General features: G+C 41.1%; 2 protein-coding genes across 11 annotated transcripts in view; one reads left to right on the plus strand and one right to left on the minus strand.

Moving 5' to 3' along the window:
- Window positions 1-16,348, plus strand: ORC2 (origin recognition complex subunit 2). Of its 3 annotated transcripts, XM_040562411.1 has the most exons (17): window positions 1-342; window positions 864-955; window positions 1,225-1,365; window positions 1,652-1,738; window positions 2,236-2,325; window positions 3,077-3,108; window positions 4,356-4,413; window positions 5,296-5,477; window positions 6,089-6,187; window positions 7,847-7,956; window positions 10,022-10,154; window positions 10,584-10,680; window positions 12,348-12,494; window positions 13,141-13,312; window positions 13,616-13,677; window positions 14,455-14,573; window positions 15,217-16,348. In XM_040562411.1, exons 2-17 carry the CDS (start codon window positions 883-885, stop codon window positions 15,301-15,303), a joined length of 1,689 nt encoding a protein of 562 aa, XP_040418345.1. In that variant the 5' UTR covers window positions 1-342; window positions 864-882; the 3' UTR covers window positions 15,304-16,348. The 3 variants fall into 3 exon arrangements, with proteins under 3 accessions (XP_040418345.1, XP_040418344.1, XP_040418346.1); XM_040562410.1 differs by lacking the exon at window positions 864-955 and having other exon boundaries at window positions 7-342; XM_040562412.1 differs by lacking the exon at window positions 1-342 and having other exon boundaries at window positions 850-955.
- Window positions 14,492-23,399, minus strand: part of NIF3L1 (NGG1 interacting factor 3 like 1) — an 11,995-nt gene continuing 3,087 nt past the window's right edge. For 3 of the 8 annotated variants that reach the window (XM_040562417.1, XM_040562416.1, XM_040562424.1), the window contains 5 exons: window positions 22,599-22,764; window positions 22,036-22,162; window positions 21,511-21,649; window positions 20,037-20,120; window positions 17,599-19,074 (listed from right to left, as the gene is read on the minus strand). In XM_040562417.1, coding sequence (XP_040418351.1) covers window positions 18,890-19,074; window positions 20,037-20,120; window positions 21,511-21,649; window positions 22,036-22,162; window positions 22,599-22,764 — 701 coding nt within the window. In that variant the 3' untranslated portion in view covers window positions 17,599-18,889. Of the gene's footprint in view, window positions 14,574-17,598; window positions 19,075-19,994; window positions 20,121-21,510; window positions 21,650-22,035; window positions 22,163-22,598; window positions 22,765-23,399 lie in introns of those variants that run through there. The other 5 variants (XM_040562419.1, XM_040562420.1, XM_040562421.1 and 2 more) reach the window with 5 other exon arrangements.

Here is a 23,399-nt window from a genome sequence, read left to right on the forward strand (position 1 = left end):
GTCCCGCCCGCTCCCCTCTCCCGCCGTTGGCAGGCGGGCCTGGGGAGAAGAGGGGCGCGGGTTGGCAGAGACGTACGTCAGTCAGCACCGCGCGGCGCGTAAGCGCGCTTCCGCCTCCCCTCAGCCGTCTCAGGGGCAGTGGGCAGCCCGCGGGTAGCCGCCAGGGCTGTGGGGGGCAGGGGCCCGGCCCTCGTGGGGGCAGCTGTGAGGCCCGGGTGGCCGCGGCTGGGGGTGCCCGCGGGGCGCCCGCCATGAGCCAGGCGGAGCGCAAGGGCGGCGCCGCCCTGCAAGTCAAGTTCGTGCCCGACGAGGCGGTCCTGAGGCACATCGCCGACGACGCAGGTACGGGGTGGGGGGGGCGAACAGCCTGGGGCGGCTGCTGGCAGCCCAGGGCCCGCCACCGCCTCCGCTTTCTCCTCCCTCTGCCTCTTCCGCCGTTTGTGCCTGCCCCGGCACGTGGAGGGGGCGGGTGCTGTTAGCTGCGGCTGGAGGGGAGCACTGGTGCTTCCACAGAGACGTGTGTGTAACGGCCTGCGAGAGCGGCGCGCGTCGCCTGGCTCGCTTCCCGCCCCGCCGAGCTTCAGCAGGCCCCGAGAACCACCTCAAAACGGGGCGTGAGGCGGCCGCCACGGGGAGTTGTGGCTGCAGTTCTGACCGCTTGTAAAGGCTGGGGTCTTAGTCTGCAAAATGCTCGAAATTTACTTGCACAAGGCGCGGAGCACTCTGAGCCAACGTTGCCGTTGCTCGTGTTTTGAGCAAGGAGGTCAGATGGACAGTGTCCAGAGGTGTCTCAGCCTAAATTCCTCTGTGAGCATACTGGCAGTCTACAGGCTCGGTCTTTTAGACTTGCTCCGTTTTCCTAGGGAAGAGAGGGGACGCTAAATGTCACCTTCTTCACGTGGCATTTGGAACTACTGTGTGTGTCGCTGCCATTTCTCCCAATCTGTGGAAGCAGGTGTGTGTCGAAATGGGGATCACGTCCTCACAATTGACTTCAATGTCTAGTCACAAAAGGTAAAGCCTTTACCACAAAAGGTAAAGGTGCCCCTAATTGCTTTACGGTCAGCTGACCTCCATGGCACAGACCATCTCTTCTTTTAACAGGAAATCTTTTCTTTGTATTTATATGTGCTTTGCACAACAGTGTCTTGGTCTGTTAAGGGGGTAGCTGCATGCTACTGCAATCGAAATCATAGAAAGTAAAAGCTTTTATAACAATTCTAGGTATTAAAGTACGAAAAGACAAAACTCCACTGACAGTCAATGTGAAGAGATTTGTGAAGAAGCTCGATACTCTCTCAGATGATGAAGCTCAAGAGTTCCTGGAAGAGGACTATGTTGCTGCCCTAGGCATATGTGCTCAAGGTATTGGCTGGGAAAACCTAACACAGCTGTTACTTCAGAAGATTCTTTTAGCGTTAAAAACCTGTACAATGCTTATGAAATTGTTCTTGAAGGCTCTTAGTTCTAGATATGCTGGTGGTAACAAGTAGAGGAGGAGATAATGATTTCTAGGATTCTTTTTAATGGTGCTTATAACACCTGCAGTGTAAAGAGGTCTTTGAGCCCCATGGTATTGTGTTCCATCTTTCTTGGGTTGGAAATGTACCAGTGCTTTTAAAGTGGTTTCAGGTAATATTTCTGTTTCTAGATTCAATGGAAAATGGCTCAAGCATAGGTGGTGGTGAAGTTTACTCATTCCAAACTCCCAAATGCTCCAACAAAATGGCAGAGCTGGGTACGTTTTCCTCTTTCCTTGTTGTCCTGGCTGGTGGTCTTTTTGAGTATCCCTGTGAACATGATCTGACTCTTCTGTTCACTCAAAAGATATGTTTGCACTATTACTATGGCTTTTATCTGACTCTGAATCAGTCTTCCTCAGAAACAAAAGCTTAGCACTAGGGCAAAGCAAAGGCATGTTGGGGATAAGAGATACATATAATGAATAAATACATAAGAGAAAGTAGAAGTTTTTTAATGCTGGGAGAAGTATTTGTATGTAGGTGCCAAAGGATGGCAGGCATTTTATGTGTGTATCTTAGAAGGATGTATGAGAGTAACTCGATGCATAGCAAAGAGTTTTATTTAAAAAAAAAAAAAAAAAAAGGTAGTATTAGCTTTGTGTGGGAGGGGATTTCTCCTACATAAACTGTCTCTGTTTGCTAGGCTAACTGTTGGCTAAGTAGAAGTTTTGTACCTGACATGTGAAACTTCTTTCCCTTCCATACCCTACAGCCTCTGAATTAGCCCAGACACCAGGACAGAGTGTTGCATCTGATCACTCTGAGTGCCCTGAGAAGACAACCAAAACCCCTCAAAGCAGCAGTAAGTTCTGTGATGCTTTGGGAAACTGAAGCTGAGTTAATAGGTGTTATGTTCATCTTTGTGTGGTAAAGCAGATGCTTGAGCCCCAGATTCTGTCATGCCTGAGAATTCTGGGCAGTTCAAATTTGTAGGCTGAATTTGCGTGGCATCTTGTTCACCTGGCTGTTGCAGCTTATGTTCTGTCTGCTGGTGTAGATAAAACAGTAACTTCTCTCTCATCTGTTGCTGTCACACTTAACCATTTCCTCCGTGTTCAACAGAGATGCTTGCTTGCACTTGAGTTTTGAGCTGAGCTGGTATGTTGAGTGCCAAATGGGTTGTGGGTGGGATTGCATGTGTGTTCACATGTAACTTTGCAATTTATGATTTAGTTTTCAAGCACCTAATGCTGTAGGGAGAAATAAAGGTGCAAGGAGTCAGTGTGGATCAAGATTGGCAAGAGCACGTTACTTTGTACTCAGAAATGGAGTCTGATGAGCTTGGGTGGGAACATTTAACTCCTTTTTATCAACCTGTTCTGCTGAGGGCCTCCCAGAGCTGTGACCAGAATTAAAAGCTGCCTTCTGTGAAAATAATATTGACTAACTTTGATATCTCATTATTTACCTGTGGGGAACTAAGAGCTTCCCTCATACCACTCAGGGAGCTGATACTCTGGTGCAGCGTACCTTTGAATAGTGGATGCCTATTTTTCTAATGTGCTGCTGTTGAAAATATGCAGTATTCTGTTATGCTGTTTCTTGTCTTGCAGAACATTCAAGTTCAAACAAAGTTCAGCAGAAGGTGAGTGGTGACTTTTTTTTTTTTTAATTCGCTTTAGTGCTTGAACTAGCCAGTTACTACAGTTCTGGAAAGTATGGATCTTGAAAAACCTCACCCACATTATTATAGGTGTGTCTCTGTCTCCGCTAATGCAAGTGGGCAGGGGTAGCTCAAGTGAGAACCAGAACTACCATTAATCAAGACGATGGAATTTAGAGTCAGTGTGCAGATCACTGGGTTTAACAACTTAATTAGTATGGATGGAGATTATTTCTGTGCATTACACAAATGAGGATGTTAAACAATCTCTTAATATGCAGTTAAACTCATAGCTTTCCATTTCTCATTAAAGGATGAAACAACCCTAACCATAAGGATAGCAGTGCTGTTAGAACCAGAATTCAAGAACTGTGATGCTGTTCGGTTTCTTAAATTATCATTGGTTTATTTTAAAAAGAAACAAACACGCGAATTGTGATATCGGGGGAGATATCTTGACAGTTGATGTCTCCTTTTGTGATGCTACAGACACATACAGTCTACACCTGTCAGCTGTGGTTATAGAGAGAGTGCTGTGAAACAGCTGGCTTTCTAAAACATCATAGCATCGTTCTAGAAATGTGTGCAGAGCTTTTCCTTTGTAAGGTTCCCAGATGGGAGATTCCCATAAGAGATGTTGGTTTGGGATGCCATATTCACTCCTTGATGATACCACATCACTTTGATTGGATTGTTGCAAACTTGATCTGGTGTCTTTGTCAGGCGTGTGCTTTGTACATGTTTAAGGAAGACATGCCACTGCAACTTGGTGACCTTGGGCAGCTCAGATTCCATTTTCTGTACTCCTTTTGGATTTAATATTCTGAGTGGGAGTTTTTATGGTGGGCTTCAAAATGACCCTGTGTAGACATTGTGATGTGGAAGATGACTGCTCAGGGGAGCAGAAGCATTTCCAATTCATCCTTTCTTCAGTGTGACTCTTCTGAAGGGGCCAAAGTTAGCATCTTGGTTGGAGATTTCAGTTTTCTACAGTCCACCTCAGGACGTTAGCTGAAAGAATTAAGCCCTTTTTGCATCCTGATCCTACCTCTCTCTAATTGTGAATGGCAAGATAAGAACTCTACAGACTTATTGCCTCTGCTCTCCCGGTTTCTTGTGAGCTGTAATAGCTTGGAAATGAAGCCTGATTCTATGCTTCGCTTAGCAAAGGGCTCTTTTGGGGAGGTATATGTGACTTCTTCTAATGCCCTTTTTTGTTCTTGTTACAGAGTAAAAAGAATGATTTTGTGTCTACCACACCTTACAGACTCCGCAAAAGGCTAGCAGGTAAAGATACACCTCTGTAGTCAGCTCCTATAGTCAGCGAAGCACTGTGTTCAGAGGAGAGTGCTTCACCTGCTTATGGTCTTCTGCCTGTAGCAGTGTACTGACTGAAACAGCCTGATTCATCCTGTATAGTGTATAGAAACGTCCTCAGGGAAGCCTGTGCAGACCTTTTCCGTACAGAAGTTTGCTACATAGGAATGGAGTGGAGGATTTAGAAGCACCTAGTTGCTGAGCTTCAGAGACATGATCAGAAGAAGAAAAATTTCGAGTTATCTTACCTGTGCTGACACTTCAGTTTGGTATAATTGCTTGAACTAAGTCATAAAACTTTCTGTTGATGGTTGGGACATTTGTGGCAAATTATTTTTAATAACTGGCTGGCTATATGTGCTCAGAATGAGTGCAGAGGAGAGCTCAGTGTGTGACATTTCACGTTCGTTTTCTTCTTGTGTTGAAAGACCACAACTGAGACGGATTCTGTCTGTGTTCTTCAATCAACATTGTTGAGAGAGGTGTTTTACAAAACCTTTCTTACAGGGTGTGAACCAGAAGATACTCAGCTTGCATGATTGGCATTTGGGAAAACTGATACAGAGGTGCTAAGAAAAATAGGGAAATACATTATCTACTTTTAGTCAGTTTTTAGGGTAGGATTATATCTCTTTACAGAGCTTTACTAAACAATTTCTGCGTTGAAAACGGAATGAAATGGCTGTGTGTGTTTGTAGTCCTTGTAAGCATTGATGTTACTTTTCTATGAAATACATTTAGGAATCATATGCTTGAAAAACACCTAGAGAATATATGTGAGAGATAGATGGTGCAAAATGTGTTACATGTAAGAATTCATTGGTAGCTTTTAACCTTAAATTTATCCTTCAGCTCCAGATGCTTACTTAGAAAGTGAAAGTGAATATTCTGCTTCCTGCTCAGAGGAGGAGGACGATGAAGAAACCCAGAAAGAAGTCAGCACTGTTTTATCAAGTCAAAAGACACCAGCGAAAGCTAAGGTTGCATCTACACCTCCTTCCAGAAAAAAAGTAACCAAAAAAAAGGACAAGATGGTGAGCGTGCAGAAAATGTACTCCTGAGCCAGCAAGAGTGAAGGGATGTTTATTAACAATAAGCTGTCAGTGACTGCACCTAGAGAAGAACTGCTAGATTCATTTCAAATTAAACCAGCTGGGTCGGCTTTTGCTGTATTTCTGAGCAATCCCTGTTAGATGGGCATCATGTGAGCCTATGGGCTAATCCAGTCTGTATTCTCAGCAGCTACAGAATGACATGTTCTAAGATGTCTGTGAAACAGGAGACCTAAGAAATGATGAAGAAATTGACTCCTGTAGCACCAAAAGAATCACACTTTACTTTCTGGCTTGGTGTTCAGCTTTGTCATCTTATTTCCCTCCAGCACCAGGGATCTCCCCCCTGTATTATTGCTGTGTTCTGCTCCCTCTGAATATCTTCTCTCTTTTTATCTCTGGTAAAGAACCATCTGAATGTTTAGCTTTGGCAGAATGCTGCTGTAGAAACCATGTTTACAAACGTCTTCTGGATTTCTGTTCGTTCTTGCTCTGTGTCTCATACTGACTGTCTTCAGACATGTTTGCGGGTACAAAGGGAGAGGGGTAACTTGTTAGCAGAGGTGTGGCTGATCCTTGCTGTCCATTTTTAGAGCAACCTGGTGGTGGAATACTTTGAAGCTCACAGTAGTTCCAAAGTGCTCACTTCGGATCGAACACTGCAGAAGTTACGGAAGAGAAGATTGAATCAGGTACGCTTCAGAGTGAATTGCACAACTCACAGAGCTTTTGATTTATTTGGTAAAGATCTCTCCCATCAAAATTGCCTGATGTTGCTATTTTCACTTTATCTCTGCTGCTGATGTTCTTGGTGGTAATGCTGATTTATGCAGGGGTTAGGTAGCGTTTCAAGCGTTGTGTCTCCCTTATGCCTTCCTGCTCTAAGCAGGGACAGTGACAGTGGGCTATTGCCCAGTTGTTGGGACCTGAGACAGTAGGGAAAATGCAGGGAGAAAGTTGAAAGCTGCAGTTATGAGAACAGGTTAAAATTTGATTTCTGGGGAGGAGAGAAAAGCGGAGTTGTAGGGACGTACACTAAAAATTATCATCAAACCAATGTTTTGTCAATGAAATGCTATGGGGAATTATAAGTGGTCTTGATAATGTGTAGAAGAGATGGAGAGAGCCCTTTTCATCTGTGCATTACTGGGTTGATCCCTGTACAGGATTGGGGCAGCTTTAAATGTTGTCACCTAGTTTGTGAAATGCACTTTGTTCCTTTCCAGTTCCTAGAAGACAGAATCTGTCTAATTGTGGTGACTGAATTACTACATTTTTTTTCCATATGCCACTTCTACACACAGTTTGAAGTAAGCAATTGTATCTTAGAGAGACAGGTATGTACAGACAGGAACCAGGGAAGCATGTAAAACATGCAAATTGCTCTTGTGTCTGTGCACCCATCTGGGTTTTAAAAGATGGCATATATGCAAATTGCCTGATGCCTAGTATTGTCTAGAATTGCTACCCAGAGAAACATCTGGATTTTTAACAAGTTCTTTCATAACAGCTCCAGACCAAAATCAAGGCTTTCAGTATTAAATCTACTGCTGGCGCCAAGGAAAGTGAAGGTTTAGCAGTTGTCTCTCAATGCTTTACGTTTGGTATACTGCGGCTGCCTTTTGTGCTCTTTCCAGAGTAAGCTGTCTTCTACTGCAGGGGAGTGAAAAGCAAAGCCGCTAAAATTGAATAGAAAGGGAGGCCAATGTAGATCTGATGTCACTTGTCATGCTACTGTGCTGTTTAAACACCAACATCCCAGCACATCTTTAAAGCTGAATTAATCCTTTGATTCTTGGTATTTTGAAATAACGCTTTCTCTACGGTTGTGATTTTCTTTCTCTGCTGTATTTGTTTTGTATTGTGCTTTTCTATGATTATGTTTATGAGCATTCTGTTACAAACACAAACATGAACCATTGCTAACATGTTGATTGGGGTCCTTGCTCCTGTGAACTTAGTTATGGTGTTGGTATCTCCCTAGTACCGTGCTTGATGCTGTTTTAAGTTCTAAGCATGTCCATTATTTCCTTAGTGGTATTCCCATACTCAGCAGGAGGAGATAAACATGGTGCAGTAGTGGCACAGACGTCAGTTCTAGTCCTTGTCTGGCTGCCATTTCCCATACTAAGGTCATTTACTTTCTGCTTTGTTTCTTCAGTAGCAAAACTGTTTTTAGAGTCCTCAAAGGGGGTGTACATGGAGAAACATGAGTTGAGTGCACTGTTGGTGAAAACCATTCTAACCTCTAGCTAGAAAACATACTAGAGGGGCATTTGTAAGGACTCCAAGCATATGTTCTATTTTTCTCAGCTTTGAATTACTGTTATCTTACATCTTTCTCAACACAGCAAACACTGCATGACCTTCTGGAAAAGTCTCCCCTTGCGTATGCTGCTGAAATTGAAGAGCTAAACCAGCAATATGAGTCCCTGTTTTCCAAGTGGATGTTGCAATTACAGTAAGTATACAGTGAGAGCCGCTGAAGAGACCTAGCAAACAGGCATTGCCATAAACTTACCCTCATATCAACAACATCCTGGGGATGAGATAAGGAATTTTTTTTTTATTTTGATTGCTCTAATTTAAAATTAAGTGACATTATTTTGCATAAAATTTTCTGTAGACCAAATCATATCTGACTAACTTCTTGAACTGAAGTGAATCACAGAATGATTTGAGTTGGAAGGGACCTTAAAGATCATCTGGTTCTAACCCCCCTGCCATGAGCAGGGACACCTCCTGCTAGACCCGCTTGCTCAAAGCCCCATCCAACCTGGCCTTGCACACTTTCAGGGATGGGACATCCACAGCTTCTCTGTTTCAGTGCCTCCCTACCCTCATAGTAAAGTATTTCTTCCTAATGTCTAATTTAAATGTACCCTCTTTTAGTTTAAAACCATTACCCCTTGTACTATTGCTGTACTCCCTGATGAAGAGTCTCTTCTTCATCTTTCTTGTAGGTCCCCTTTGAGTACTGGAAGGCCACTATAAGGTGTCCCCAGTGCCTTCTTTTCTCTATGCTCTCTCTGTCTTCATAGATAGGAGAGGTGCTCCAGCTCTTTGATCATCTTCATGGCCCTCCTCTGGACTCACTGCAACAGGTCCATGTCTTTCTTTTCTGGAGGCCCCAGAGCCGAACACAGCACTTCAGGTTCAGTCTCATGAGAGCAGAGTAGAAGAGGAGAATCACCTCCCTCAACCTGCTGGCCATGCTTCTTCTGATGCAGATTTCATTATTTTGATGAAATGAGGTTACGTTCTGCCTCACTAGTTTGTTCCTCTGTAAACCAAGATAAAGGGCATTTACAAATAGGGAACATGAATGATGAGAAATGTGACATTTCTGAACAGCAGGTTATGCTTTCAACAGTATAGTTGGTAGTGAGTAGCCCACTGTCAGTTTCTTCAGCATGTGGCTATCCTTAGTGGTGTAGCAGTAAACTCTGAGTTTCTATAGTACCTAATGGTCTAGGTAAGAAGAAACCTTAATGCTGTTGAAAATGTTAGCATTAATTTTATCTGGGTTTGCATGTATCTTGGAGGAAAGGAGAAAAGAGTAAGCAAGAAATTAAATGGGGAAGTACAGAGAACTGTGAGACTCTGTCTTAGAGAAGACAAGCCACGAACTCTGAAATTAAGTACTGAGGCGCAGGAGCAGATGCTCATGAGGAGAAAGCCCTTTGCAAGGGAGTGGATTAAAAGAGAATTTGTGCTCCATAGGGAGTGACAGAGCATATGAAAAGCCTTGAAAGTTGGAGACTTGCTGGAGGAGGAGTTCTCTGTGACTCAGTGACCTGGAAAAATGCTTAGAGTTGTATGTGGCAGGGTAAAAGGAACAAATCCATACACAATATTGAAGTCAGTGACAGTTGTTCAACACCTTACCTTTATCCAGTGCTGTTTGAGCAACCTGACACTTATTTCTGGTGAATATGATGTTTTTCCTGCTCCTCAAAACAAAGTAAAGATGTGTGAATTCCTACCATGTTCTTTTTATGCTTTTTTTATGTAATAATCAGGATAAGGAAGGGATATGAGAATAAACAGATTTTGCGGTAAAATTGTGCCGGTGGATAATAGTAGAAAATCACCTTGCAGGCTTTTTTTTTTTCCTTTTAGTGACTGTGACCCCTAGTAAACATTTAATATAATCACATAGTGAGGGAGTAAATGTGAATTTTTGTTAGTCTTTGTTAGTTTGAAGATGTAGTTCTAGTCTCATACTCTTGGACAGTACCATTTTCTTCCATAGATGTTTTGCTAAATTTGTAGTCCTCTAGTCTGCTAAAACACTCCTTTAACTAGGATGCACGTGCTGCATTTTGGATATCTTGCAGATAACCTTATGTGTCAGCTGTGAGCTGAAGGTAAGCCTGGAGTTGACGAATTCCTTAAAAATGTGACAATTTTAGAGGCAAGATTGCAATCAATCATTTTGCTTAATGAAAATGTGAATGTATAAACCTAAAAATGGACTTTTACTTTTTTTTTTTGATTCAGTGTATTTGCTCACTTCCCTGCAGCTTGGGTTTCAACATCGTGCTTTATGGACTGGGCTCAAAGCATGATTTGTTAGAGAAGTTTCGCATCTCTATGCTCCAGGATTCCGTTCACCTTGTAGTTAATGGATACTTCCCTAGCATCACTGTGAGATCTGTAAGTGTAAGAAAAAGCTCATATGTTTACCTAATCATCCTGCGTTACAGATACCTCTAAAATCTTTCAATGTAAAACGTTAAGGAGAGCTGCTTGCATTTTATAGCAGTAGACTCTTGAATGAAGAGCAGTTCCTTTTTTTTTTTTTTTTTTTTTAAGATTTTAAAGAAATGAGCCCATGCGTTTTTGAAGGAATTGCTATGATTCTCGTCAGTAATATATTCATCTGTCTGAAATGTTATTTTATGTCACTGTTTTGAAAAAGAGTAGCAGTTTTTGGCTTACATTGACTGGGGAATTTTATGGTAAAAATCAGAGTATCTCTATCATGACAGTAAAGGGCTAACTTTCAGATATTCTGCACTAGGTTCTTCAGTGCCAGAGCCCTTCAGAAGGGGCAGTGGGTGACTCTGCTATTTTCTGTTTCAGATTCTCAACTCCATCACAGAAGAGGTACTGGACCATATAGGGACCTTTCGCAGCCCCCTTGACCAACTTGAATTCATCATTAAAAGGTTTAAAGAAGGTAAAATGACTAATTTTTGTACATAAAAACAGCAGAGTTTGTTTACTGTTAGGAGGGCCTGGACATTTTCTCTGCTCACAGTTTTCATATATGCTATTACAGTTTTAGTCTACTGTAGCTAGTGTTTTCTAGTCTTGAAGTTTATGCTACTTCTGAAAATGTGCACCAGGATCATGTGCACATGATCCCAATCTGTTATCTTTGTCAGTGTTTAACACACTAAGTTCTGTGGAAAGAGGAGGAGGAGGACATGAGCATTCTGGCAAGTCAGAGGCTACTCAGCCCTTTAGCAAGCTGAAATGCTCATGTTTCTTGCATTTAGCATGATGCCTTTGTGCTTTACTCATATGGTGCCTCTGTAGCCATGTGTTCCCTGGTGGAAGACAGGATAGGTAAATTCCAGTTATATGAGGGAACATGGTTCTGAGTGGCTGCTTGAGGACCTGATACAAACCTTGCTGAGATGAACAGAACAAAGAGTTGGAATGACAGCTGCTGATGGATACCAAGTCCCTTGAGCCCCTTGGGAAAATCATCCCCTGGGGCAGGTGTCTTTCCATAAATTTCATTATAGGCAGGATTAATGCTTAAATGTACATGATTTAGTGCATTCGTCATGTAAGCTTAATATATGCACGTATGGATGTTAAGATGAAATAAAGGACAGCAACGTCAAACAAGCAGGTTAAAAATGGTTTCAAAAAGCCAAGTTAAATGGGCACTGCCACACTGAGTGCTTGGTGAATTCTCTTTGTTTGTAGGTTGTATTGCTTATTTCTACATGGAAAATTGCCATGTAATCTTAATTGTACAAGGCTTTGGTGGTGTTTAAATGTTTTCTCCATCCCTATCTTAGTGGTTTTGGTGGGACTGAGCGAAAAAGACTGATTAATGGCAGTACCCTTTTGAAGCTACATAAATCGGTTTCATGTACTACACTATAGCTGATCTGACAGGGAGTCTGAGGAACTTCTGGTTTCCAGTGATAGCCAAGTATGTATTCATTTGCACAAAAACTAGCTACTCTTCCTTAATTATTTCTGGACTCAGGAAACAGTTGTTCCCTAGGGATGACTACAGCAGCAACAAGCTAAGTTGGGAACCTTAACGTCTACGGTTTGTATTATCCAAGCTCAGTCTTTGTAACTTTCTTTGAGGGCTCAGTGGGAAAGAATTCTAATGAATTCAGTAGGCTTTGGATCCAGTCCTGAATAGAATAGAAGATGTGTTTTCATTGTTTGAGGAAGGGCTTAAGGATCCTAGTCATGCAACTTAAAAGCAGCTGAACAAACTGTGCTTAGACTTCCCTCCTAATGCATGTTTGAATGACCCTGAATCACAGGAATCACTGAAAACCATAGGTGACTCCTGGAAGGGCACTGAGCAAGCAGAAAGTTTTTTAAGATTAAAAACTTTAGATGCAGAAAGAATAGTAGCTGTGATGAGAACTGCAATACAGTGAATTGAGAGAAAGCCTCTCAGCTGCTCAGAAACACCAAGTGTGGGACAGGGATCAATGTAAGCTGTACAAGGGAAGTTATTTGATAATGGAGTGGTGAATGTGAAGCGTGGTGGAACATATTTGTCCTAGGCTGCACTGGGAATGGGAAACCACTTTGTGTGCAGTTTCTTTGATTGGTTCTCTGCTGTTTTTTGTGACCTTACAGATTCATCTTTGGAGCTCTATGTCCTTATTCATAACCTGGACAGCCAGATGTTGAGAGGAGAGAGAAGTCAGCAGATCCTTGCACAGTTGTCCTCTCTGCCTAGCGTTTACCTCATTGCCTCTATTGATCACATCAATGCTCCCCTCAGTGAGTCCCCTTGGGCCTGATGTAGCAAAAAGAGAAGAATCTGCATTCTACTTCGGGGCTGCTGAGTGTGTTTCATAAGCTCACGTATTACTCTTGATGTGCAAAATAGACCTGGTGATGTATGTATGGTTGTAGCAACTAGAAGCCCTGATTGGGACTGTGGCCTTGTTGAAGCAAAACTGTATAAAGATACTGAAAACTACCAGTCTCTTTGATTATTTTATATATGTATATATATATATGTATATATGTATATACACACATATATATATGAAAAAGAAAAAAGACTCCAGGCTTCTGGCACCCTTTGACTTAGGGACTTACTGAAATGGAGATTAAATGTTATGCCTGTCACTGCATCTGAACAATTTTATCAGCCAGAAATTCTTTGCACACTGCTGATTCTGGAATGATTTACAGCATATCCATGAAGCTGGTATGAAAAGGGAATGTATGCAAATGTTCTGTTGCAGAGAATTGTCTTGCCTGAACTGTGACTATCTGGGTGCATGTACTGCAAATTTCATAAGCATGCATTGTTTTCTCAAATATTGTAGTAGATCTCAGTACATTTTAATATTGCTTACTTAATGCCTGAGAAAACTAAACCTACTAATTGTCTGCTTTTTCTTTCCTCTCTGTCTAGTGTGGGATCAAGCAAAGCAAAGCCTCTACAATTGGCTTTGGTATGAGGCAACCACCTTTAGTCCTTATGTGGAAGAAACGTCTTATGAAAATTCACTGTTAGTACAGCAATCTGGATCTTTGGCTTTGAGTTCCCTAATGCATGTCCTGCGCAGTCTCACACTGAATGCCAGGTAAGGCACTGTTACACTTCACAACAGCACCTACTGAGGATCCAGTCCATAGTAGGTTACTCTGGTCTTCTGTGTTAACTGTTAGGTATACACCTAGCAGGAGGCAATCCCTGTTTTCTGACAGCGTTTTTCAAGATTAAAAGGATGGGACCTGGTTTCCATGTGATCGTTTACTTTAAATGAACAGTTTGGATAGCAAGCTTTACCCAATGACTAGATGCATGCACCAAGTCCTGGTCGTGAGGGAAATATAATATTTGCCTTTTTTTTTTCCTGTTGTCCTCCCCATCTCCTTTCACTTAGGGGGATATTCAGACTGCTTGCCCAGTACCAGCTGGAGAACAAGGACAACCCATCTTACCCAGGTACATACGGACCATTTCTTCATCTGTTTGGAGTGGAGTGGTGGTGTTGCAAGCTCAGTCACAGTGGCACTGGCTTTGGATATGCAGGTTACATCATCAGCAACAGAAGAGCTGTAACTGTTGGTTCAGTGAGTCTTAGTGGTATAGACTATCTTTCTAGTGGTGCTGAATCTCACCGTAAGAGGAAATCAATAGAGTGGCTGGATCCTAAGGATCTCCTCTTACTGTTGTCTACTTTCAAGTTTAGGCATTATTGAGACCATTCAGGGGAGACTGGAGTTATAAAATAAAATCAGGGAATAAAATGAATTTGCACAATACTAGCACCTAATAAACTAGGGGAAAAGAGGATATTCAGTTCCTATGCTGCTCCTAGATGACCTCTGATGTGTACCTGCTTCCTAGGATATATGTGAATACGCTGTCATTGCCTCTAACAGATGCTGCAGAGGATATGAGCAGTATGTTAATGTTCAGAAAGACAGAAGTAAGATAGAAGAGTTGGAAACTGAAAGGTGCACTATGCTGAGAAGTGCATTTAAGGTCCTATTAAAATTCTTTTAGGCAGACAGGGTGACTGGAATGTTAAATCATATTTTTCTGTTGATTACTGAAATACTAGCTTTGTTGTGTACTTAAAGTGAGGATGGTGCTGTAGCCATTGTGGTGTAAGCCAAAGCAATATTTGTAGGTGGAGATAACACGTATTGTTAGACCTGGAAACATGGGACAAACTTACCACTTCAGTTTCTCATTCTTGCCCTTTTCTGTCTCCAGGCCTCTCTTTCCAAGACTTCTACCAGCAGTGTCGGGAGGCTTTCCTTGTAAACAGTGACCTGACACTCAGGGCACAGTTGACAGAATTCAGGGACCACAAGCTCATCCGGACCAAACGGGTGAGTCAGGGGAAGAAGATAATTCTGGGAATTCAGCTATCTTAAACAAAACACTGCTTGCTTCCTTGGAAGTATTCCTAAGACACAAGTCTGCAGCTCACAGTGAGGCTGTATTGTTCGAAGCACCTGGGGACTAGCAAAGGCTGAAATTGTGTAATTGCAGCTCTTTTCATGACTCCAATCTGTGAACACCCTTCACGTGGATAGGGGGCTGTAAAAATGTGTTGTGGTTTGGTTACTCTGCAACCTACAGGCCTTTTGTGGAACTCAACTTCCTGAAGACCTTGAGAAGTAATGGATTCTGGACGCTGCCAGTCTGCTTCACATAGTTACCTATATTTGCATGTTAGAAGAGTACAGGCTAGCCCTAATAATGAGGCAGTATAGCAGTGCTAGATGTGGGAGCAAAGGTTGAGGAGCTATGTAGTGACAGAATAGCACAGCCCACCAGAAGCTTCGAGTTTTCTCGATGTTTGTACATTTCCAGTGTTGCTCTAGGGAAACATTCCTGGTTTTAGAAATGTTGTTGTGAATGCTGGACAGCTCTCACCCCAGCTGCAAGTACATGTCAGCATAGCAGTGCTATCTAGTGGCTTGCATTGCACTGGTGTTAACAGAATGTGTGTTGCATGTCTGTTCTCAGGGAGCTGATGGTGTGGAGTACTTATTAATTCCTGTAGATGACAGTACCTTGACCGACTTCTTAGAGAAAGAGGATGAAGATGTATAACGTCTGTCTGTTCCCAAAACATCTACGGCAATTGCTCTCAAGGGCTGCTGGAGAGGGGCATATACTCAGATCTCTCTTTCCAACCCCAAAACTGCTGGACTACTTACCGAAATGTATAATTGTAATGAACAGTGCTTCTTGTTCAGCTACTTCAGGTAGTTTGGAATGATGACTTCTGTAAGCAAGGTATTTCTTGCTCTGAAGTTAGATTTGTCCGCTTTGTCTTTTAGCTCAGATGATACCTTTGTACCTATGTAGGCAACCATACAGTCAGGAAAACTAACTCTGTGCCTTCTGCTCATTACCTCACTAGACATGAGGGTTTGGTTGGAGCAGTTCACATGGGAAGTGCAAACCACCAGATGGTCAGAGCTTTAGTTTGTATTCGTGATGCAATTTTTCTCAACTGAGTGCTTTCTGGTACTCCTTTACCAATTAGACAAGACTGGCTTCCAGTGTGTACAGAAGTAAAGATTTATAATGCTAAGAGACCTGCCTTGACTGCACAAGGAAGAGAATATGAGCGGGACAGGGATACTGTGGGTAACTTATTAAATTCTGGCGACAGAACTGAAGGATTTCCCCAAGCTAGAATTCTTTTATAAGCGGATTTAGGTGATCAAAATTGCAATGGACTCAAGTCGTTGCCTCTTGGTGAGGTTGAGAAAATCCAGCCTCTTTCATCTGCTTTCCAACTTGCAATCCAGGAATGTGAAGAGTCCGTGAAGCTTATTTATTTTTAAAAAGCTTGATTGTATATATGTATTTTTTACATCAGAAGTGTCCATTGATCATGGAGGAGGCCTTAAATGCCACTTACAAGCTCTCCCTTTTTGTAGCCCTTAGAGGTTGGGAGACTGCTGAAGTTTTGCAGCTTTTCTTCATTGTGTTTCTCAGGTATGTGGGAGTAAGTCCTATAGTTTCATCAACTGTAGTCTGCCAGCCAGACTTCAGGGACTCATTATGTCTAATACTTGGTAGCTGTGTTACAGCTCAATGTTGTAATAGTACATATCAACCAAATAAAGTACTTTATTAATTTTCATTAGCTTGTCTCGTATTCCACAAATGTTTTTATGATATAGGAAGATAGAGATCTTTCTGGCAGTTATGCGAAAGCCTCGTTTTCATTATCATGTCAAATATCTGTGCAGATCCTCATGCAGCATGCAGAAGACCTCAAACTAATTAGCAAAAGTATTTTATGGTCTTTTAAGATATCAAAATTACAAACAGTTTGCCTGCTTTTTAATGCCGGTATATAGCGTTAAAAAAGAACCAAAGCATCACATGGAATAATACTGTCACCTGTGTTCCAGGTGTTACCTGGTATACCCCTCACTGACAGAAGCCACAGGACAGAGGTTTACATCCTGACTTTGGTTTGTATTGGAAAACACAGGATATCTACTTATCCTACTGTCAATTAGATTCTTCAGTGTAAGAACTATTTAACTTTGCTGGAGAGTCTGATGGGGGAAAACTGGTACATGCTAGCAGTACTCTCCACCTTCCTTCTACAGAACGTTTTCCAACTAACATCCTCTTTTGGCATTATGTGCATCTGTGTTTTACCGGCTGCAATTCCAAACTTAGCAAAACACATCAGATCCTGCCTGCTGCTACTTAGGCTACTATCAGAACCACTAAAACTGTGATCAAGGCATTGTGTCTTACCCAAGCTCTGTAAGTTAGCTTTAGAGTTCATGAACAAGTGCTCTGATTTATTAGTTAATGGTTTTGGTAGAGTATCATGCAAGTGATGCCCATACAAGTCAAAAACAAGTGCAGGAAATACCACCACTTGTCTTATAAAAGGTTACCTTCGAATCAATTATTGGCTGATACTGTGATGCAAGCATGAAAGCTGAAGAAAATAACTGTGAATTAATTCCTGTGGTTTTCTTGTTAAAGTATTTCAGCTTGATTTCAGATTGTCTGGATGACTATTCCACCTATGCATTGATTTTCTCCCTCTTGCATTCAGTGCATATACTAAGGATACTGGCTGTTTGGTATAGATCTGGTGGCATTTTTGTCTTCTGTAGCAATTCTGGACTATTTGGAGGGATCAGTTGTACAGTTCCCTCCTTTATTTGGGGAAGAAGGAATTTCTTCCTGCTTCAATTCTCAGCTTAGTCAAAGGTCTTCATGGTATTGATAAGAATGATTGTTTTTTTTTTATATACCTTAGAAGACTGAACAAGTAATATATTCTTTAGATGAAGTAGGCTGGCTATTTCCGTGTTTTGAAGTTGTTTCATTGAACAAGAACGCAAAACAAGATATACCAGAGGGGGCTTAAAATGCTTTAATGGTGATGTTACATTGTATTAAAATACACAATGTGGCAGAAAGCCTCTGATCACAACATCACATCAGTGTTCTGGAGCCAGTGTCTAGGACCACTGGGAAAGTCTGAATAACAGAGCAGCTTCTTGACATTTCTCTTGGGCACTTCTAGTAGTGCTCTACTAAGGAGGAGCATAGTCCTCAGTTACCTTCTTAGCTGAAAGAGGGAGATATCTAAGTTACGGGGAAATATTTCCCAGATTTTTTCCATGATTTTAGTCTTCATGTGGTCTTCAAAGCCCTAGGGTTGTACAGGACTCCAATGCATTGAGTTGCTGTGTGCAGCACAGTAAAGACATTGCCAAATAAGCCCATTTTATTTATTCAACTTAAAAAGATGTAGTTTGTAAAGAAATCTTTACAAACTTGGGATGGAAGTATTTTCAGTTTGTTTAAATATTCTGCTGGTATGCACATAATCCAGAGTTGGTAAGATATTCAAATGGTAGATTTTTCTTTCAAAAAATGAAATACACAAAAAAAAAAAGCAAAAAAAAACACAATCCAAACTCCCAAGAGGTTACTGATGGTGGAAATGCTACTTGTTCACTTTTAGTAATCCTGTAATTAAGAGCCATATGTATAGAAGCTGTTTTTATTAAAAAAAAAAAGTACATTAAATTAATTACAACATTAATAAGGGAGTTATAGCTTATTAAAAAACTTCCAAAGGTTTTTTAATTGAGGGTTCCTCTGTTAAAGAGCCTTAAAGCTGCATTAATGGTAGATTTTGCAATTGAATACTAGTATCAAATGCCTGAATTCTGCTCTGTATTTGCATATGAGCTGTGTCTTAATAAAACTGTTAATGCAAACTAGTGATCCATACCCTTTCATTAACTATTATCAAGAGCTTTACTAGCTAAAATGCCAGTGACTTGTACTGACATAACCACAGTAGGATGAAACTGAAAAGTCGGGTTTTCATATTCTACCCAAACCAACCCTTGAGTGGTGTGGTTATCAAATATATTTAATAAGAGTATGTAGTAACAGTAACTTTATTCAAGTGCAACCCAGTAATTGAGTAAATCATATTTGAGTAGCTAGAAACAAGCATTTATTAGGTATCTGACATAACATATATCCCAGACTTTGGGGGAACTTATAATACAATCCTATACTGAACCAATTCGGAGCATCTTCATTAAGCTTGCGTTTGGACAGGTCTGTGCAAAATAGTATGAAACTCTTGATTGTGTTCTCACCCCTTTTTTTTCTTTTCCTTTTCTTTTTATGCCACCTGGAGGGGATCTCTGTCCTTCTCAGACACAATTATGTTGATTTTGTTCTGTAGGTGGATAGTTAGCATGTCACCCAGCTCTGACAAAAAGCCTCTCTCGGTGTTACTGTGTTCACACAGAATAACACTTATTCCGTTGGCAACTGCATCCAGAATATCATGGTGGGACATCTCTCCTGCCATTTTGAGAAAGAAATACCATGGTAGATTGCATACTGTTTTGGAAGCCGTTTCTTTGCAATGTATGCAGAATCTTAATTAGAAACTGGGAAGATGCAACAGGGGAAGTAGCCCATAAGGAGGGATGCAATGCCATCTGCTCAGTGTAAGAACATGGCACACTCCTACTCTAGTGTCCCTTGAAGGACTTTCAGCTGATGTCCCCAGTGCACAATTGAGCAAAACCACAGAAACTCCATGCCCTCTTTGAATAATAGTAGATTTTGCCACTTAGGGCAGGAAATAAGTGTGCAGAGTGGTTTGGAAGTGGACTGTCTAGATGTCATGCATCTACTCAACAGGGTTGCTGTTGATGGAGGGTAGCAACTGAGGAAGGCTTGTCAAGAAGCTGTGTGAGGGTCAGCTCTGCAGTGCTATGTATAAAGGAGGAGATGGGACATGCCTTGCCAAAGAGCTTGCTTGAATTAAGTACTACAGAGTGCAAGGCAGCTTTTGCATTGTGGAGCAAGCTGTAGGAACTACCTGTCACACTATCAGAAAAAAGACAATGGACTAAGTATCCCTTTGGTCAGATACACTATTATGGTCATTAAGTGGAAGATTCTGTAGACTGTTACATTCCATCTTCCTTCAGGGAATTCTGTAGGGAACTGAGGAAATGCCTTGTATCTTGCCAAAGGAGAAACACACTGAAGGTTGCAATAGACTTTTCCATCAAACACTGATTTTGAAATCATGCATGGTTAATAATGTTTACTTGAAATAACCATCAGTGTGCCATACAGCCATCCGATCTATGTTACCTCTACTTTAGTGTTACTCTGCCATTCCAGTAACTGATCATTTCTCAGTTCTAACAGGCAATCTTTTTCTGGCCACACCTTTCAACAGTCAACTCTTTCTTCTTTTTTCGTAGTGCCTATTTTTATAAAGATAATGAAACAACATAATCTCTTACCTGTGAGGTAGAGGTCAGCTTCCGTTCCCTTCAGGACGCTGCTCCCAGAACCAGCACACAGAGCAGCTTTCTTCACTGGTGAATCTGCAGGATACAAGGTGCCACAATTAAACTTCTTTCTCTCTGTTCAGCCTTTGCATCAATATTGCTATTAAGTGTTTCACAATAACTACTACCTTGATTTTAGGGCCAATGTAAATTTGTTGGAGGAAGAGATGTGTTTGTCAGTTTGAAAGAGTCATAGGCCCATAGCATCTCTGATAGTAAGCAAAATCCTCTATGTACCAAGAAGATGCATAGAAATTTTTCTACAAGGGATTGTGAGAGTTAGCGGAAAACTCCAGCATGGAGACTTGTTGCTGGCTACTGCAGCTTATCTCTCTCTAGTGAGGTGTTGTTGGTTGCGTTTCTGAACTCTTTAATTCGCTGCTACTTTTTCCAGGACTCTAAAGTTCGACTGTGTTTGTTTTCCAAACTAATGATGCCACTAAGGCAGCATCTTCCCTCTGATTTATAACTGGTTCCTAATTCTTAGCTTTCAGAAGGCCAGTCTCATTGCAAACTGAGAGCTCCTCCACATCATAAAAAATTTGCCTGTTTGCTATGATTGCTGATTCCAACCTATTACATATGTGGTAGTGACAAGGAATTTAATTGTGCATATCTAGTATGTTCAGTACAAGAGGTGGGGTGGGCAAAGAATTTTCAAATTCTATTAAGGTTTTACAGTATGTTGCCATGTAATTACTGTTGATTTGACTGGAATCAAACACTACAATCCCACACCACAATGACGGGTTTCAAAATAGGTTTGTTTTGTTTTTAGTGCAATTGATAGTATAGGAAGCTTGTAACAAGACTTTTGTCTCATACAATGCAAAGAGTTTTCAGCAAATTTGCTCTCAAAAATTCTATTAGTTATGCATCTTGGATAGGTAACTGGGATAAGAGGATACATGTTCCAGGATTTAGTAGTGACCACCATTTGAGCCACGATAGTTTGCCTTCTCTGTCACCATTTCTTTTTCATCGAAGCATGGATGGCTATATGTTCAGAAGGATACCACAAAGCACTTATTATTTTAAGGTGCTTTTAAATTTAACATTCAGTCACAAAAGGGATCATACAGTGAGGTAGTACACACTTGCATCTGGTATCTTGGGGAGGGAAATCTTAGTCATTATAGGAATTATGAAAAAGTATGTCTCATACTCAGCTTGTGGTATCCCTCCTTCGCACTGACAACCAGCATAATACAGAATCGCCAGTCAGAAATACAGATGATGTTCCTGTTCCATGACTGTATCACAGAAAATCTAAAACACTGACTCTTGCCTTTAACAGTGCTTCATACTACTTGAAAATAAACCTATCCAAGGCAGCAATATTTTACACACCCACACATACACTCACACTACTTGTATTCCTGGAATACTAGTTCAAAGGGGCAGTCTTACTGGCAGGTTTGTTTACCTAGTGTCTTGCCTGTTCCCAGGGCTAGGCGGATGTGGGGTAATTTTAGGTGACTTTTGATACGCTTGATAATGTCTGACAAGGAGGCTGGTTTACTCAGTGTGCATAGACGTCCCATTCCAGTATGTGGAAGAAGAGGCTGAGGAGAAAAGAAATTCAAATTACTGTGAGAGAGCTGACTCCAGAAGTTTACATTGCTTTCCCTAATGTACAAAAATGAGTATATTGGGTGTTAAGGATGAATACCTCTGTACTTTATGAAGAAACATGTATGTGATGTTCTTAAATGTAACATAATAACTAGACTAGCTCTTGGAACTGATTTTAGAATTAGTTCAGACCACGCAGCTATTTTCATTGTTTGGGAAAATGTCCATGGCTTCAAATCCCCAAAGGCTAGTATTTCAGAGCACGGGCAGGTAACATAGGAAACCTGTAATGCCAGTGAATGCTGGACTTAAGTTTTTAGGACAGTCAGCTCACACAAATAGTACATTCACTGGAAGTAATACATGATTTTGTTACCTTTTGTAATATGAGAATCTCAGTCTTGTGATGAAGAAGGCTGTTCTGGGACAATAATGCCACCACCTCCAGCAGTGCTTTCTGAGAGCAGTTCAGACTGACTCGTGTTTGCTCCTTACCTTCAACCCTGAGGAAAGATGTGCTTGGTGTTTACTAAGAGACTGGATAAAATTTCAGCATCGTATTAGTAGAAAATAAAGCTGTTCTACCACGGAGAGGGTATTCTACCAGAGAGAAAGGGAAAAAAAATAGACACCAGACATGGTAATAGTCTAGTGTAGTCTACTTTCTTGGAGTAAACAGATACAGGAATTTAACTCAGCTGTCCTCATTAAACTTCTTGTAAACACTCTTCTTTACCACTTCTAATTCGTGTGATGCTACATGGAATTAGTTACCATGTAGTATAACATGGATTGATCAGAAGGGGATGATTATCCTGTAAGTTTCTGGATCTGTTGCTGAAAAAATAGCAGCAATGCACAGAGGAATGAAGTGGTTACAACAGTAAAATACAGTTCAAGCAACAGAAAAAACACAACATTAGAAAGTGAAACAGATACCTGACAGGGAAAGTAGTGAGACAGAAGATCTCCTGGACGTCTTTGATTTTGGAGAGCACTGTCTCTAGATGTTCAGCGGTGTCCGCACAGAATTCTACTCGGTGAGTGCCTTCAGTTGGATAGCTTGGAGAGGTTGATGGGTGCAGTGGGATGGAATTACAGGCACCTGAGAAAACAGCACCGGACTGCAGCTTTAGAGAGTTGGATGATGTAGCAGATACTGATTTAGCATATATCCAAAAGACATGCACCTTTGAGAAAATTTTGCACTCGAATCTATTTTCCCTGACCAGAAATGAGGACTCTTTTCCTGTTGTCTCCATTAAGCACAGTCTATTTTAAGTGCAAAGAAGTTGATGGATATATATTATTTTTCATTCTTAATGCTGTTCAAGTTTTATCCTAAGGATTTTACCAAAAAAAAAAATAGTTTCTGGTTTGTAAAGCAGGCTGGATAAGACACAGTTATTTTCATTTATTAGCCACAACATAAAATAAAAATCTAAAAATTTCAGATACTTTAAGGCCTGTAGAAACAATGATATCTTGTACTTTAATTTATAAAGACAATGATTTAAAGTCAGCCGTCTACACTCTTCAACCAAGATAGACAATAAATATGCTGCACCAGTTCTGGCTATATCTAATAACACAACCATGCATCTGGAAATTTCATCTAGTGTTTGTATCTTGTATTCCTCACCAAGATGAATTTCCTCAAATATGGTATGGGTACTTAGAAGTACTATAATAACAATTTTTAAAAATACTCAAATCATATTTGCAAGAACTAGAGGAAAG

This window comes from Cygnus olor, chromosome 6, assembly GCF_009769625.2.
Source record: "Cygnus olor isolate bCygOlo1 chromosome 6, bCygOlo1.pri.v2, whole genome shotgun sequence".
Taxonomy (NCBI): domain Eukaryota; kingdom Metazoa; phylum Chordata; class Aves; order Anseriformes; family Anatidae; genus Cygnus; species Cygnus olor.